General features: G+C 44.9%; 1 protein-coding gene across 1 annotated transcript in view; it reads right to left on the bottom strand.

The window, feature by feature from the left end:
- Window positions 1-17,985, bottom strand: part of TMEM131L (transmembrane 131 like) — a 174,461-nt gene that overhangs the window by 19,303 nt on the left and 137,173 nt on the right. The window contains 9 exon segments of the mRNA XM_065903804.1: window positions 7,202-7,350; window positions 13,129-13,135; window positions 13,717-13,794; window positions 14,648-15,020; window positions 15,022-15,080; window positions 15,082-15,247; window positions 15,579-15,728; window positions 16,348-16,533; window positions 16,740-16,926. Coding sequence (XP_065759876.1) covers window positions 7,202-7,350; window positions 13,129-13,135; window positions 13,717-13,794; window positions 14,648-15,020; window positions 15,022-15,080; window positions 15,082-15,247; window positions 15,579-15,728; window positions 16,348-16,533; window positions 16,740-16,926 — 1,355 coding nt within the window.

The raw sequence follows: 17,985 nt of genomic DNA, 5'->3' as shown, positions 1-17,985 counted from the left end.
CATAGACCAACTTGTATCTCATCTTTCCATTTTGGCTTTAAAAACACACATGTGCTCACACTGTGTGTTTACGCCTGCAGACAGGGGCAGGCTAGGGGTGGGGCAGTGCGCGTAACAGCATGTGTCTCCTGTCTCTCTCAGCAGGGCAAGCGAAACTGGCGTAGACATTCCCATCTTAACTCAGACAAAGTACACATTTTACAAAATGTCAGTGGTAGGATCTTGGATAATGGTATCTTGTGCTTTTCAGAATTTTACAAAAAGAATGAAGGAAAATCCTTACTTTTCTCTAGTAAGAGATGCAAGCTGAAATGAAAAAATGCAATTGTTTACCTATCCCACTGACCAAGATTTTGCCAAAGAACAGTGCTGCTGAGACCGGAGTTCAGGACCATCGTCACGTACCCTGCATGAAGGGAGACAGGCACCCTCTTTCTGAGGGCACGCTGGAGGCACACAGGGCGGACCCTGACAGCTGATCCTCTTTAACTCTATTTCTAGAAATCTATAGCAAGGATACACCAGCTATACAGGCCAGACTTAGTTCACCACACTGTTATTTATGAAAATAAAAAGCTGCAAACAACTCTAATGTTCAACTGCAGGGAAATGGTTTCAATTACAGCACAATTCAGTGATGGAATGTTATGTAACCATTGAAAACAAAGTTCCTCATTAATTTCTAACACGAGAAAATTCAAAATTATGACATTACAACAAAGCTCCGTGTACACAATAATATAATTATCCCGAGTTTTTCAATGCTTGCACAGAGAAGCAAGAGAATACAGAAAAATGCGAAAAGCGATCCATTCTGGACACATCTTTTCCTCCCTTCTTTACGCTTCTATAATAGTCATGAATTCCTTTTCTAAGCAGGGGGTGGAGATCTGCTTACAAGAAAATAAACAGCCAGTGCTGGGACTAAAATTTGGTTTGTGGCTCCCAAATCTGGGCTTCAACCTCCTTCGCCAATAAATCTGGAGGAATGTTCCCCATGTGCTATAGACAGATTTATACAATCTTCTAAGCTGCAAAGTTAGGCCCCAAGAATGCGCAAGAAAAACAAACACTGAGCCCTGCACTCAGGGACGTGTTTGCCGAGAATGATTTTCTCCAAGCGAACAACGAAATGGAAAGTACACTCAAGGGGTTTAAATAAAGAGCAGGCCCCAGAGCCAACAGAGAGGACCGCCCACAGCCCACCCCCAGCCCCGCTGCCCCGGAAAGCCGCTCAGCGACTGTGAGGGGCCTCGGACCCCTGAGCCCGGCCCGAGCCCCCAGACTCTCGGCCCCAGTGCGGCCCCCGCGGAGCCCGCTGCCTGCACGGAGCAGGGAGGGGAGGCGGAGCCGACACAAGCCCTGGACCGGGGTCCAAGGAGCGTCCGGGCTCCGTCGCAGAGGACGAGTCTGGACGGGAGCCGGGGAGGCTCTGTGGCTGGGGGCGGGGCAGGGGGCACAGCGGCCCCACGCGCAGGCAGGGCCACACCTCCAGCCTGGCGGCCCTGCACTCAAGGCCCTGCCGGGATCCGCTCCCCACCACCACCCAGGACACACGGCCAGGGGGCAGCGGGGTCGGCAGCCCTTGGAGTCAGCCTCCGCTTCGCCGCAGGGCAGCACAGCGTCCTGTTCCCAGCTGCGTCCAGTCCCTTCTCCCCCAGGTCCACGGACTCGACTTCTGCTCTTGACCGTGCACCCTGTCCCCGCGGCCCGGCAGGCTCGCCTGCTGTCTGCCTGCTCCGCTCTCCCGTCAAGCAGACTCAGGCCGCTGGCCTCCGTGCCCGCATCCGAGAGCGCACATCACCCTTCAGTGCTAACCTCCACGGGGACAGAGTCCCTCCCGGACACATGCTTCATTGCACTGTAGTGGGCTGGATCCCACTACAAGGAGGGTTTGATCCAAATAAAAGTAAGTCCATTTGAGAGTATAAATATTAAATAAAAATGGATCCAAAATATACAGTTGTAGAAGTTGAGAAAGCTCATTGTACTGACTCAATGAACACAACTTTGAGCAAACTCAAAGGTAAGGGAAGCCTAGCATGCTGCAGTTCATGGGGTCACAGAGTCAGACACTGCTTAGCAACAAAACTAATACCAGACTTCAGCCAGTAGGAATTTTCTCAGCTTTACACCATGCTTCCAGGTTATCTTAAAATACAGTAGGTTCAATTCTACTGCTTGGTATTTTCTAGTGAAGTGAAGCTTGCTCAGTCTTGTCCAACTCTTTGCAGCCCCTTGAACTCCAGGGGTATTTTCTCCAGTCCATGGTATTCTCCAGGTCAGAATACATACACTCCCTTCTCCAGGGCCTGCCTCGCAGCGGCGGCTCCAGCTCCGTACCTGCCACCCCTGAGGCACCGCCATGCCCGTCTGGCCTCCCCTCTGATGGCAGCGATCACAGTCACACCTGTCACCTCCTTGATTCCAACTACTGGGCAGTGCTTCCCAAGGGCTGCTGTCCTAAGCACGCACCACTCCTCCAATCCTCAAGACCCTAAGAGGTAGGAATACTATCACTACTCTCACGTTTCATATGAGGAAACTGCAATGTTGAGTAACTCACCCAACGTTAAGGAGTAAGAGTTGGGCTGGATTCATACCAGCTGCAAAAAAAGAACAAAAACAAAAAACCCATGCCGCTAAACCACTAGGCAACACTGCCCTGAGATGAACATGAACGCATCATGGGGGAAGTCCCAATTCCCCACATTCTAGTTCCCCAGACTTAAAACCCTGGAGCTATTTTTGCAAATGGCTCTGCAAGAAAAGATAGCTCCTTTCCTTCAAGCACTCAGGTCCTCGGAAGTCCTGAGGTCTCTCTTCCACACTGTGCCATCCTGTACCCCTGCTCCTGCCAAGCCCGCCTTGATTACATCGCACCTCCCAGCAGAGGAACAGCCTCCTGGTGAGCACAGAGCCGGACCCATCCCTGCCCTCCCCAACCTGCCTCCGAAACACCCGGACAGATCCTGCAGAAATGCCCTATTCACACATTCATTCGAGTACTTGCTAAACCACCACACTGGCTCTTCATTACAGGCACTTTGCCCAACTTTATGAAACTGAATTTAAATATACTCAATCACGACCTTCAAGAAGGCAGCCTGCAGGTTGTTTTCCATATGTTATCCTTCCCTACCCGCCCCACCCCCACCCCCGCCCCCTGCCCAGGGCAGAACCCTTCAACAGCTCTCCCAAGATTCGCAGCAAGGTCCCCAAACGGGCCACCCTCTGGCCAAATCCTCCAAAGAGGCTTTTTGTTTGGGCCAGAGTGCTTTTAAAAACTTGATCCTGGAATTCCCTTCCCAGGGCCTGTGCTCACTTACTTCATTGTCTCCAACTGAGATGCAGGGACTGAAATCTAAACTTTGAGTTGGCCTGAGAGGTCTTGGCAAGCTGGCCAGACTCTGACTCTGCCCTCCCCGCCACTTCCCCTCCTGACTGAGCTGCTTCCGGGTCAGACAGGCCCTCGCTGTGGCTCCCCACCGCGCCGCAGGGCCCCGTGCGCCGGGTGCCCGTCTGCCGTCCCCAGCCTCTCCGCACAAGCTCCTTCCTCCTCGGGGCTTCCACGGCCCTGCAGCCTAAGCCGACGTTCCCACCTCTGCAACCCCTGCGACCACGCACTGACCTGAGCACTTGACTACATGGAAATACCTTGTCTTTCTCAACAGACCACAGATTCCTGGTTTGGAATGTCTGAGATTTTCTTATTTGGTATCACACTCATTTACTTCAGTGAAAAATTCATGCTTTTTATAGAGTTTAAGCAAAAACAGAATAGCATAAAGAAGGAAAAAAAAGAAATCATGCAAAATCCCACCCCTGAGAAATAACCCAGTTCTCCCATTGATTATTTCGCAAACCTTATTTTTTAAAATGTCTTTTTAAAACCTATACTTACATAAGGGTGGCAGGACAGATGATGGGAGTAATTTAGAAAACTAAGATCATGCACTGTTTTTAAATAAAACTTTAAGGTTCAATTTTATTTGAACTTAACAGAAGAAAATCAAGCAGAACCAAAGGAATGCCAACTTTCAATAAATGTTTCTTTTCCACATGATATATTAATTCCTTAAGGATATCTCTAAGGTTAAGAGAAAGACAGTGAAACAGATTTTTGTAGGTTCTCACCCTTTTAAACTACATGCTTCATTCTGTTCCACTGATCTATATTTCTGTCTTTGTGCCAGTACCATACTGTCTTGATGACTGTGGCTTTGTAGTAGAGTCTGAAGTCAGGCAGGTTGATTCCTCCAGTTCCATTCTTCTTTCTCAAGATTACTTTGGCTATTCGTGGTTTTCTGTATTTCCATACAAATTGTGAAATTATTTGTTCTAGTTCTGTGAAAAATACCGTTGGTAGCTTGATAGGGATTGCATTGAATCTATAGATTGCTTTGGGTAGAATAGCCATTTTGACAATATTGATTCTTCCAATCCATGAACACGGTATGTTTCTCCATCTGTTTGTGTCCTCTTTGATTTCTTTCATCAGTGTTTTATAGTTTTCTATGTACAGGTCTTTTGTTTCTTTAGGTACATATACTCCTAAGTATTTTATTCTTTTTATGGTGAATGGTATTGTTTCCTTAATTTCTCTGTTTTTTCATTGTTAGTATATAGGAATGCAAGGGATTTCTGTGTGTTAATTTTATATCCTGCAACTTTACTATATTCATTGATCAGCTCTAGTAATTTTCTGGAAGAGTCTTTAGGGTTTTCTATGTAGAGGATCATGTCATCTGCAAACAGCGAGAGTTTCACTTCTTCTTTTCCTATCTGGATTCCTTTTACTTCTTTTTCTGCTCTGATTGCTGTGGCCAAAACTTCCAAGACTATGTTGAATAGTAGTGGTGAGAGTGGGCACCCTTGTCTTGTTCGTTAAAAAGAATTCATTTGAATCAGCTCTAATGAGATGGACGAAACTGGAGCCCATTATACAGAGTGAGGTGAGCCAGAAAGATAAAGAACATTACAGCATACTAACACATATATATGGAATTTAGAAAGATGGTAATGATAACCCTATATGCAAAACAGAAAAAGAGACACAGAAGTACACAACAGACTTTTGCACTCTGTGGGAGAAGGTGAGGGTGGGATGTTTCGAAAGAACAGCATGTATATTATCTATGGTGAAACAGATCACTAGCCCAGGTGAGATGCATGAGACGAGTGCTCGGGCCTGGTGCACTGGGAGGACCCAGAGGAGTCGGGTGGAGAGGGAGGTGGGAGGGGGGATCGGGACGGGGAATACGTGTAACTCTATGGCTGATTCGTGTCAATGTATGACAAAACCCACTGAAATGTTGTGAAGTAATTGGCCTCCAACTAATAAAATAAAATTAAAAAAATAAATAAACTACATGCTTCAGTTTCGCACAGATTTGGCTTGCTACCAAGAAAGAGAAAATTAAAACTTACTTTACACTCACCTTTCAATCCCGCCTCCTGTTTTTGCTGATTTTATTACTATTTCTGCTTCATTCAAGTTTTAATATTTGATTTCTGTTCTACAATCATAATCGACAACTGTTCAGCCTTAGTTCTGGATATAAAATGGACAGAAACCTCAAAAGATCCTTAACACAGCTTCCTCGATCCTGAGTCTATCTATACTTTTATCTTGGGTGCCTAAATTTCACTAACTTCATTTTTCAAGCAAGGCTGCCAAGTGCATTTGCATTTACAGATGCATGTTTATTGCCTTTGAGCATGAGTGCCAGGTTCTCTGGACATAATGTTCGCATTCACATTTTCACTGTCTCAAGGAGAGAACTCTTCTGCTCTCAGATGTTAGATGCTTCTACAAAGCCTGAGGCAAACCTTGGTGTGTGTCTGATTTTTCCTGCCTTTTCTTAAAAAAAATTTTTTTTAATTGGAGAGTGATTGCTTTACAATATTGTATTGGTTTCTGCCATATATCAACATCAATCAGCCATAGAAATATGTATATTTATTTCCCGTCTTTTCTGCACAATTCTTTAAGCTTTACGTTCAACACCTTAACCAGGATGTGCCTATGTTTATTATCACAGATCAGCATTTCTGGTGTACACAGTGTGTCTCTGAATCTTTAAACTCAGTTTTACCATCACATTAGGAAATTTTTCTTCTATTACATCACTGAATACTTTTCTGATCCATTGTTGGGCCACTGACTGAGACAATCATTCTTTTACATTGGACTATTTTTGTCTTTGTCCCCCTATCTATTATCATCTTTTCCCTAAAATCTTCAATCTCTTAAAATTTTTCCTCCACGTTCACTCTGGTTATCTCTAAGCCTTTCCTTCAGCTCAATAAATCAATTTTCAGCCACTGTCATACACCTCTTCCAACTACATTCTCACCTATTAATTTGCCTTTCAAAGCCTGTGTTTTACTGAATTCATAGTCTACTGTGTGAGGTGTTCTCAAAGTTCCCTTCATGTCTCTGGATAGGTTTTCATCTAAATTAGAACCTTGGTCTGTTTTTGGTATGTTCTATTCCTTCTCTTCATTCTTCCTACAGTATATCGGCATAGTTGCAATGCTATTTTTTCCACTGTGCTTGTGCTAATACACAGACAGCTCTATTCTGAGGTAAAGCAGATAAATTCTCCTAAATCCCTTTCCCACCTTTATCTGGGAACTTTGGTTCCTATCAGATACAGGCTGGGTTCTGCCTTTTAGACACTTTGCAGTGGTCCACACGGTGGGACAGTACCCAAGCTGTGCTCTTTCTTCTGGGAGTCTGTCCTGCCAGAGCCCACACACTGAAGCTGGACAGGCATCCCTCTCCTGTGGGACACTGGCTTGTGCTTCTAAACCAGCAAGATTTTGCCCTAAAAAGATTTTGCCCTAAAAATATACCTAAAAATTGTTGGGTAACAATTAGAGAGAAGATAGATGTGATCTGGTTCTACTCTGCCATTTTTACCCAGCAGCTAACCCATTTTGCTTAAGAACAGCTTCTCTTGCAAATAAAAGCTATCTGATGTCATCAAAAATTATTTTAGTATTTCCTATATAATTAGAAGATGAACTTTCTGAATACATCAACCTCACCAATTATCCATGTGAAATCAAAATATGTAACGATCCTCTTTGAAAAGTATGAAATACAAATGTACAGTTATTACATAGATATTTGCAACTTGAAGTCCTAAAACTGGGTTTTGTTCTAAAAGGCAAGAAAAAAATGGATACAGACCTCGACTGAAGGTATGTCCTGCTTCTCAGAACATCCGTCTTCTTTAGCTGCTTTGTGAATCTTCTTCTCTGAAGAAGACTTTGTGTCAACCTTTTTCAAAGTTTCACAACTGTCTACTTCATTCTTGACAGGCACTTGCTGGTTATTCCCTTGAATAAATAAAAATGATTCAATTTCTAGCTAATTATTTCCATTCACATTCCCCAAAGTTAAATTTCCTTCCTACACCACACAATCTCACTTGATTTAATGAGGCTTAGACTTAAGGGCTGTTTCTGACATCCACAATGAACGCTCTAAAAATTTATCTTGTTTGCAGGTGAAAAGGCACTTATATTGAGTTCTACAGTCATTAAGAGAGTTCATGGGAAGAGCAAGGAGGGACACACCATTATTCACTGCAGCATTATTCATAAAAGCCAAAAGGTAGAAACAACCCAAACTTGTGCACGGACAAATGGATGGATAAATATAATGTGGTAAATACCGTGGAACACCATTAGCTTTAAACAGGAATGATTCATCGCACTGCAATGCAAATATAACTAGCACTGCTGAACATACAAACAAAAATGGTTAAGGTAGGAGAAAAAAGGAATGAAGTTCCAACATATGACATGACATGGATGAACACTGACGATATTATCAAGTCAAAGTGTTGGTCGCTCAGTCGTGTCTGACTCTTTGCAATCCCAAGGACTGTAGCCCACCAGGCTCCTGTGTCCATGGAATTCTCCAAGCAAGAATACTAGAGTGAGTTGCCATTTCCTTCTCCAGGGGATCTTCCTGACCCAGGGATCAAACCTGAGTCTCCTGCATTGCAGGCAGATTCTTCACCATCTGAGCCACCAGGGAAGCCACAAGGGAAGACACTATACTGAGTGAAATAAGCCAGTCACAAGACAAATACTGTGTGATCCTTACAGTGCTCTTGCCTGGAGAATCCCATGGACAGAGGAGCCTGGTAGGCTGCAGTCCATGGGGTCGCTAAGAGTCGGACACGACTGAGCAACTTCACTTTCACTTTTCACTTTCATGCATTGGAGAAGGAAGTGGCAACCCACTCTAGTGTTCTTGCCTGGAGAATTCCAGGGACGGGGAGCCTGGTGGGCTGCCGTCTGTGGGGTCGCACAGAGTCAGACACGACTGAAGTGACTTAGCAGCAGCAGCAGCAGCACCGACTTGTCTGAGGGACCTAGAGATGTCAAATTCACTGAGATAAAAAGAAGAATGGTGGTACCAGGGACTGGAGGGAACAGAGTTCGGTGGTTACTGCTTGATGGCTTTATTGGAATGATAAAAAAGCTCTGGAAACCAACGGTTTCCAGTGATGGTTGTACAATGATAGGAATGGACTTAATGCAATGTCACTGAGCTTTATAATTTAAGATGGTAACTTTCGGCTTGTGTATTTTACCAAAGCTTTTTTTTTTGGCTGCATCGTGTGGCTTGTGGGGCCTTACTTCCTCGACCAGGATCTAACATGCAATTTTTTTTTTAATTTGGAGGAGGAGGTAAAATTCTGGGTTATGGACATGACTCAGATACTAATCAGTTTTATGATCAGAAGTAAGTCTCTTAAGCTGCCTGAGTTGCAGTTTTCTTAAATATGTAATGAAACACCTTCTCTGCCTGCCCTGACTGTTATAAAGACGCAGCCAGAAAAGACAAAAATATTAAGGGTCATCACGAACAGACACACGGACGGCTGGAGGGCTGGCTGTCTTCCTGCAGGAGGTGCCCATCTGCCCAGGGAACAGCACCCTCGGGGGAGAACTGAGCTCGAGTCACTCACGAGGCAAGGTCGGCATCAGCAGGAACCATCCGAAAGTGGGACCCCTCCACTGTTCTTCCAAGTAACCTCATTCCTCAGTGTATTTCTTCTTCTATCCCTGACTTCAAAATAAGTTAAACCAACCTCAACCCCATGATAACTGGCCTCAAGACACTAATATGAGTCAGAAAGGATTTCATACCTTCCCCTTTCTTCTTTAAGGAAGAATCCCTCATAACACCGTGGCCATCTGGGGAAGTGTAGATGCCTGCCTGCAACCACATCACAGCAGAGCAGGCTACAGGCTGTCATCTGCTTGCTGAGGGGCCCGGGGCAGCGCGAGGCTCTCAACACAGACAAGAGCGGTCAAATGCCCTCCAGATTCTGCAACCTTGAAGCTACACATCAACCTCACTCAAAGCAAGATGCATACATTTTATCAATAACACTTACAAGGTAAGTCTTCTTTTATTTTGTTAATGGAAAATTATGTAAATATTATGTAGCTATAAACACGCTGGGAACATGAAATCCTCTGCAACACAGATCAGGTATGAGACACCCACAGGTGAAATATCCAGCACCTCTGGGCCAACCCAGAGGGATGGGGTGGGGAGGGAGGTGTGAGGGGGGTTCAGGATGGGGGACACATGTACACCCATGGCTAATTCATGTTGATGTATGGAAAAAACAACCACAAATACTGCAAAGTAATTAGCCTCCCATTAAAATTAAGTAATTAAAAAAAATTCCAGCACCACAAAGAAGTTGAGAAAGAGCCAAGAGCAAGGGAGACAGGGTCAAAACAGAAAATAACGTCACAAAGACATCACTTCGGGTTCCTGAAGCCATCAATGTGCCCAGAAGACAGTTATTCTCTAAAAATGTGCATGAATTTCCTAGAACCTTATTTCATGATAAAATTATTTTCCTCAATTTTTCTTCAGGCCAAGGACAGTACTGAAAATATCAGTCATCAAAGTTTCTTAGAAAAGATCCAAAGGGATAAAGCACAGACTCTCAGAAAATGCCTAATGCCTACTGTGGGGGTTAAGAACCAGGCATGTTAAGTCGCTTCAGCCGTGTCGGACTCTCTGCGACCCTATGGAGTGTATCAGGACCAACAATAAAACGAATTCAAATTTAGTCTTCCAGAAACTCTAACATGACAATACGCAAGAATTCAGAAATAACCGTGAGCATATATGTGGTTCTAAAAATGGAGCCGCCCCAAGGCATCCTACTACGAGTGCGGACTCATAGGGTCACATGCTCTTCTGCCACAGCAGGAATGTCTGAGCCACAGAGATAAAAAAGAAAAATAAAAGATAGAAAGGAAGATAAAAAATAAAGAACAATCAGAGAAAAGAAACAAGTGAATGGGCCAGAATCCTGCTCAGAGATTTACTGTATCAAATCTAACTGTATGCTGTATTTTGAGTAAACCACTAGATTTTCATTTCTAGTTCTTGGTATCTGTAAGTATTAAATAAATGAGACTATTTTTTTAATTTCTGCAAACACTGGTATTTCAGAAATTTTGTAAGTATCTGTCCAATTCATTAAAAACTTCCATGCACTGTTAATTTCAAGGCTTTATGGTATTAAATTTAGAAGTTCATTATCCCTTATATTATTACAAGCAGAGACAACAAAAAATTTTCCAACTATTCCTCTTTCATCACGCTGAGGCCAGGAGCAATTGGTCTCCAGCTTTAAGTCTACATTATTTTGATCATATACTGAAAAAATAATAGTCAGAAATATTTGAAAGGAGATATATTTCAAAATGTCACTTATTTACAGTACACATAAAGCCCTGCTCCTGTCAGATTGTCAAGAGACTCCGGACCATATAACACACGCTTCGAGGGTGTCACTGTTCCACAGCTGTTTGACCGGCTGACAGCAAAAGGCAAGCGTGTGAAACGGAGCCCCGAGGAGTCTCTCGGCAGACTGCACGTCTATCGCCAAGTTTAATCTGTTACTTACTGCGGGCCTCTCAGGAGGAAGCAGGAGAAAGAGCGTGAGAGGGACGGACGCACACTTTGCTACTCAGAAAACACTGTCACTCCACAACAACGGTGAGCACGCAGCCGTCAACACACAGCTCAGAAGACCGTTCTCAGACGGCAGCTACGCTCAGAGAAAGCATGGCCTCGGGGGGAGAGAAGGCAGGACAGGACGATCGGGCGCTCCGGAGCCCCACCGGGTTCAGGGCATCGCTTTAGGACTCTCGGCAGACAGGCCAGCTCCCCAGACCCTCCTCCCAAAGGCTGCCCTGTCACCGGGCGTGTTCTAAGGCCGTCTATGTGCTGTGGGAGCAATGGCGAGAACGCGGCCCAGATGCTGCCTGGCTCCAGCGGAGTGCTACCTCAGTTCCCAAGAGGCCTGGGGGCTGAGTTCCGCTCACAGGCCTGAAGTTGTTCTTCAGATCCCAGAAAGGATCTTAAGATGGAAACGCAAAGTGAAATCCTTTTCAAGATAGAAAAAAAAAACTGATGCTCCCAAGTTGGAAGTGAAAAGTCAGAAGGGTCTTACACTTTTGGCTTTCTCATTCTTGGTTCTTTATACATGACGACTCCCCTGCCTGTCACCATCTGCCAGCTTATCACAAAGCCATCCTTTAATATCTGACAAAAGAACCCTGAGCCCTCAGTATTACCATAAACCCCATATCCTATCTTTAAACTACAATTTTCTTGCCCTAGATTTCTCAGTCCTTTCTTACTTTTAAAATTCTCAATTCTTTAAAATGCTTAAATCACAAATTAACGGGAGGCCATTTGTTTACTTTATTAACCTCTTTGATATTTTCCTACAATAGCGATGTACAGAGAACACAGAACCAAATACACATCAGTGAATGGGTTTCCCTGTGGGGAACCTCCCGCTGACAGGTTAATTCTGGGGAGAAATACAGGCCTGTGAATTAGCACCTTTGACTTTGCTGGTACAAACATGGTAAAAAGCCAAAGTGTGTTCATCAACTCTGATCTGATCTGACCAACAATCACCCTGATACTGCTTAACAAGGCTGACGAGTCAGCCAAAGAGCAGTTTCAAAAAATTCTTGAAGTGAGAGGTTTGTTTCCATTTAAAGCATCCTAAACATACCAGTTTAGGATTCTGAAACATTCTGAAAGAGATGGGAATACCAGACCTGCCTCTTGATAAACCTGTATACAGGTCAGGAAGCAACAGTTAGAACTGGACATGGAACAACAGACTGGTTCCAAATAGGAAAAGAAGTACATCAAGGCTCTATACTGTCACCCTGCTTATTTAACTTCTATGCAGAGTACATCATGAGAAATGCTGGGCTGGAGGAAGCACAAGCTGGAATCAAGATTGCCTGGAGAAATATCAATAACCTCAGATATGCAGATGACACCCACCCTTATGGCAGAAAGTGAAGAGGAACTAAAAAGTCTCTTGATGAAAGGAGAGGGAAAAAGTTGGCTTAAAGCTCAACATTCAGAAAACTAAGATCATGGCATCTGGTCCCATCACTTCATGGGAAATAGACGGAGAAACAGTGGAAACAGTGGCTGACTTTATTTTTTTGGTCTCCAAAATCACTGCAGATGGTGACTGCAGCCATGAAATTAAAAGACACTTACTCCTTGGAAGGAAAGTGATGGCCAACCTAGATAGCATATTAAAAAGCAGAGACATTACTTTGCCAACAAAGGTCCATCTAGTCAAGGCTATGGTTTTTCCAGTGGTCATGTATGGATGTGAGAGTTGGACTGTGAGAAAAGCTGAGCACCGAAGAATTGATGCTTTTGCACTGCGGTGTTGGAGAAGACTCTTGAGAGTCCCTTGGACTGCAAGGAGATCCAACCAGTCCATCCTAAAGGAGATCAGTCCTGGGTGTTCACTGGAAGGACTGATGCTGAAGCTGAAGCCCCAGTACTTGGCCACCTCATGGGAAGATCTGACTCATTTGAAAAGACCCTGATGCTGGGAGGGATTGGGGGCAGGAGGAGAAGGGGACGCCAGAGGATGAGATGGCTGGATGGCATCACTGACTCGATGGACATGAGTTTGAGGGAACTCCGGGAGTTGGTGATGGACAAGGAGGCCTGGCGTGCTGCGATTCATGGGGTCGCAAAGTCGGACATGACTGAGCGACTGAGCTGAAACACACCAGTCATCTGCACAGGGCGGAAAGGTTTGGGGGTGGGGGAACAGCCATCTACAATCTACAATCATACAAGCAAATTCTATGTTTGTGGGCTCCTTCATTTCATTTATTCACTCTTCCTGAATGTTATTAGATATTACATGGTCATCTAGGCTCAACCACAGGAACTGAACAGCCAGAAGCAGACAAGGATCCAGGAGCATGGATCTGAATCCTCTGACCCTCACTGGCACTACATCATTTGAGGGTCCACACCCTTCAAAGTGCTCTGACGCAGCAGAAGGTCCATCCATCCACCTGCAAGACCACAGCCCTTGCACGCAGCAGGCACATTTACACAGACGTCTGACAGACACAATGGGCCACAGAAGACGCACCTGTGGAGCAATAATCTCCAGAAACAAGTCTGATCTTAAGTTTGTGTGAAGTCAGTCTACGTCAAATACTGTTCTCAAGCCTATGTGACGCATGAAATGAGAAATACTCAGCTAGACTCACTGCAAAATGTCGCCCTTTGCACAGGAGTTTTGTAGTCCGAGCTGCAGAGGACATCTGGGACAGAAATGGAAGAACAGGCACCCACAGCCCCACCATTGGCATCTCAGACAAGCAACGCTGGGCCTTTATGGAGACGCAGTTGAGCGCGTCATCCGAGGAAACCCTCACACGCTGGGGAGAGGCCACGGGGACAGGAGTCCTTCAAGCAGACACTGCTGCACGGAGTCCATGCCAGCAGGGCAGACAAGGGGCACCAGGAACGGTGCAAAGTGGCCCAAACCAAGCTCTACTCAGGGCACCCCGGCTTCCTTCTCAATTAGAACTGCCTTTGAGGGAACACTTAACATTCAGCTGGGTGCTGAATGCACCTGAATCCCCCTGCTAAATGCATAAAGCTCGTTAGAATCAGCCAAAACATGACTTCCTCTATAATATCAAGGAGTGAAAAATATGAATTTATTTATATTCAGATGTTTCAAGTAAGATCAGAGGTAACTAATTCTTCCAGAGTAAAAAGTGTGTCAAAATTCGCCTCCTGAAGGGAACAGAAATGTGCTTATTAAAATGGTCAAGATGGATACACAAAAATAAGCACACAAGTAGAGAAGAACCAACAATGAGCAGCATGCTTTGGGGGCAGCTGTTAACCCAGAAAGTTGGCAAGTTTCATTCTATCAGAAGCATAGGCTGAGTGATCTTTGCAAACAGTCTGAAGGCCAAGATAAAAGATACTTAGGAATAGGTGTCCAACAATAAAACATGATATTTGCATCATCCCAGGGAATGTACTAAAAAAGTAAACTTAACCACAAAGCTCTAAAAGCTTGGTGTCCCACCCTACACTTTCCGTCGTGCAAACAGTATTCAATAGTTATACCTGTGCTAATAAAACTTAGAGCATGAATTAAAAATTCCACAGCCACAATTCAAACTAAAGTCACAGAGGAAACGAATTCCACTAAGAATGCGCTGCAGACAGACGGGACGGAAGAATCACCGAGGGAGGAGGAAAAGATTACCGTTACTTTTCCCTGGAAACCTCTGGCAAGTCTGACGGGCACTGAGGGGAATTTCTCGGCACATGATTCTCAGGCAGTCTCTTAAGGGTCTTCATCGGACAGACCTCTCGCTCCTGGAGCTCCGCTATACCCTCTGCAATCTGAAAGTCCGTTTCCTTGGGAAACATACACATCTGCACGCCCTCCCTCACGTGACATCCGGAAGAAGGGTGACCGGCAGCAACTGCGCTTTTGGGTGTGTTCTCGTCTTTGCCCAGCAAGCTCTTGGGGAGTGCGAAGCTCCTCTGCAGGTTGACGCCCAGGCCCCCGGCACACTTGAGGCCCGCCCAGGCCTCGCCCGCCCCTGCGGGGCACCCATCCTCCTTGGCCGGGGCCGGCCTGTCCTCCGAGGGGGGCGCCGGTGCCGCTCGCCGCGGCCGCGCTGCCTCTGTGCTTCCCCGTAGTACACGGAGCACTTGTGCTTCTTCTGCGAGTGGCCGTAGGTGGCCGGGCTCCTCTTGGTCGCATTCTGGATCCTGCTCTGCGGGCTGCTGACCGGAAGGCAGCTCTTCCCTCGGCCTTTATCGGAGGGGGTGTACGTATCGAGAAAGTTCTTGCAATTGCTTCTGAATTTAAGAAGAAAAACATTTAACATGAAGGCAAGCTGAATAAACCTCTCCTCTCTAACTCCAGGAGGAAGAGGGTGCAGCCAGTGTGGTGGGGGGCAGGGGTGTACTAAGGACTTCTCACCTTTCATTCAAACTCCACCGAGGTATAAACTGAGCCCTCACATGAAGTCTAGTAATACTAGAAGGAATGGCTTAGCTGCCATACACTGACTTGAACAAAACTGTACAGATTCTAAAGACATATCACCTTAACATAAAATCAGAAGCAAGTAATACCAAAGGTGAGACCTGCCACCATGTCCCCCACCCACACGACAAGAATCCTTACTTGTGAGAGTGAGGGCTGATCACGTCCACTGGACTAGTGCTTTGCTGTGAAGAGGAGCTGGCGTTTTGTCTCTGTCTCGTTTTCATGAACTCCATCAGAATGTACTGTGCTTGTTGGAAGGCTATTAAAATCACACCCAACAGGGACAAACTGAGGACAAAAACAACAGGTTCATTACTGCCCGGTTCTGACTACCGTTAAAGAGACAAGCTCTACCAGAAGGGAATGAGTGGCAGGCAAGGTCTAGAGAGACACTATCCAGATTCTATAAGATGTACAACATTAAAATTTCTGATGTCTCAAAATTTCAAAAAGCAAAATTTCTAAACAGGTGAATATTTATCAGTCTGACATTTCAATTCAATTTTTATACATTTTTCCAGGATAAAAATCACATCCGAAAGGGTCATTCTAGTCTTCTAATCTCAAACTGCCAGTGCCCTAAGCTAATAACACCATATGCCATAGGTGATGTTCATATATCTTAAATGTTATAGACAACATCTCTATCCTCCCCTGGGACCGCCAATGAACATACACGGAGCGCAACGGTCTGCTACTCTCTCAGATCCTCGAGCTCCCCTGCGCTGAGCTCTCTGCTCCCTTACAGCTCCCCAGGAGCCACTTCGTCTGGGTCCTGCCAGGGTTCTCAGAGCAGCGTGACCCACTCAGTCCCTGTGCTGCGACCGGCCAGGCAGCATCCATCCCCACCGGCTCCGCTGACGGCGTCCCCCTTGGAGAGGAGGAGCAGAGGAGCGGGGCGGCCTACCCAACGAAGACGACGGTGAGCCTCCAGAACGACTCCTCCCAGCTCGGGCCCGGGACCACGTCCGCACACAGAGGCAGCAGGTGGTGCGGCAGGGTCACGTTGAGAGTGAAGCGGAACTCCAGGCCCGCCGCCGTGACCAGAGTCAGCTCGCGGATGACCCAGGAAGACGTGAAGTCCGGGGTGAACCTGAGAGCAGGAGGCATCTTTGTGAACTCCTGAAGGTTTTCACTTCAGGCGCAAGACAAGAAAATCACAGTGACAGCAGAAGTTCTCACCTCCACAAGACAGCTACTTACATGAAAACAGCTTAAGACACTTATCAGTGACAAAAGGTTTTTCCCCCACAATATAGTAAATGCACCCCCGAAATGAAGTTGAAACCCAGTGCTTACACAATGCTGATGTCCCGGGACGTGTTGGGGCCCAAGGAAAACTGATGACAGTCCAGCACTTCGAATCCATAACCTTGGCAGTTGTACCCATTAATTTTCAGAGCTGTCACAGTTATAGGAAGTGGTCCAATATTCTCAACCTTAAAGCTCTTTGTAATTGATAAAATTTGCTTGCTGTCTTTCAGTTCTAGTGAGGATGGAAACTGAGATTTTAGTACACATGAACTGCAAAATTTATTTAAAATAATTTCCTGAATCAACATTTACAGAATTCACAAACCATGATCTACATGACTAAAATGCAGAAAAATTCAATATAAGCTCAAAGCAAGATTCCTAACTAATTTCTAGAACAGTTCAAGATGCTGCTATATTACCAAGATATGATCAAAACACTTAAGTCATTAAGATTTTTCTTAAGTTAAATGACCTGCCTAGGTACCAAAAGTAACCAAAGCCTCTTTTGTTCTTTTATTTAATAAAGGCTAAGGTGGAAAATTTCATTCTTCTCAGGAGCCTCCGAGTTTGGATTTACCACGAGCCACCAGGCACCCAGGATCCTTCCACACCCAATACGGCCACTCAGGAGGGTGTGTGCGCTTCTGCGTAAACGCATCACAGACGCGAGAAATATGGTTCAAACTCTCATTACGTGAGGGACAGAAAGCAGAAAAATCTTTGCAAATAAATGAGAGCACATTTCATACTGGGCATTTAAAAAGGGAGGAAGTATCAATTTGTAAAATATTCCTATATATTCATAATCTACAATCTGTTCCATATTAGGGCTAACATTTTATCTGGTTCCACAGATTTTCTATTCCTCCTTAATTCTACCTTTTAAGGTCAACTCTAAACTATTCAATGAGTAAGTGAAGGAATGATTTAAAGAACACTCTGATGAAGATTTTGAATGCAAAATGGCTAATCTTTTCAGACAGCGCTCATTTGGAACAGTTTTCTTATTAAAAAAAAAATACAAACAGGCATTAAAATAGTTCTACAAGTTATCCAATGGTTTCACCAATCACTTTTCTCCGTGGGAAATATACTGTTACACTAAAATATCTTCAGTGTGTTCTGAAATTAAAAATAGTAGTAGGAAAACAAGACAGAATTCACCAGAAACATTTTATATCTACAGTTTGACTTTTGTCTCAGTTCCTGAGGAAGTTCTTGAAACTAATGTAAGTACTTTAGAAGCATTTATAAATTTAGAAATTTCTAATGGAACACTTAACTAAAT

The sequence above is a fragment of the Muntiacus reevesi genome, chromosome 13 (assembly GCF_963930625.1).
Source record: "Muntiacus reevesi chromosome 13, mMunRee1.1, whole genome shotgun sequence".
In the NCBI taxonomy this organism is placed as follows: domain Eukaryota; kingdom Metazoa; phylum Chordata; class Mammalia; order Artiodactyla; family Cervidae; genus Muntiacus; species Muntiacus reevesi.
The sequence above is the reverse complement of the archived record's forward strand: the minus strand, read 5'-3'. Positions and strand labels throughout refer to the sequence as shown.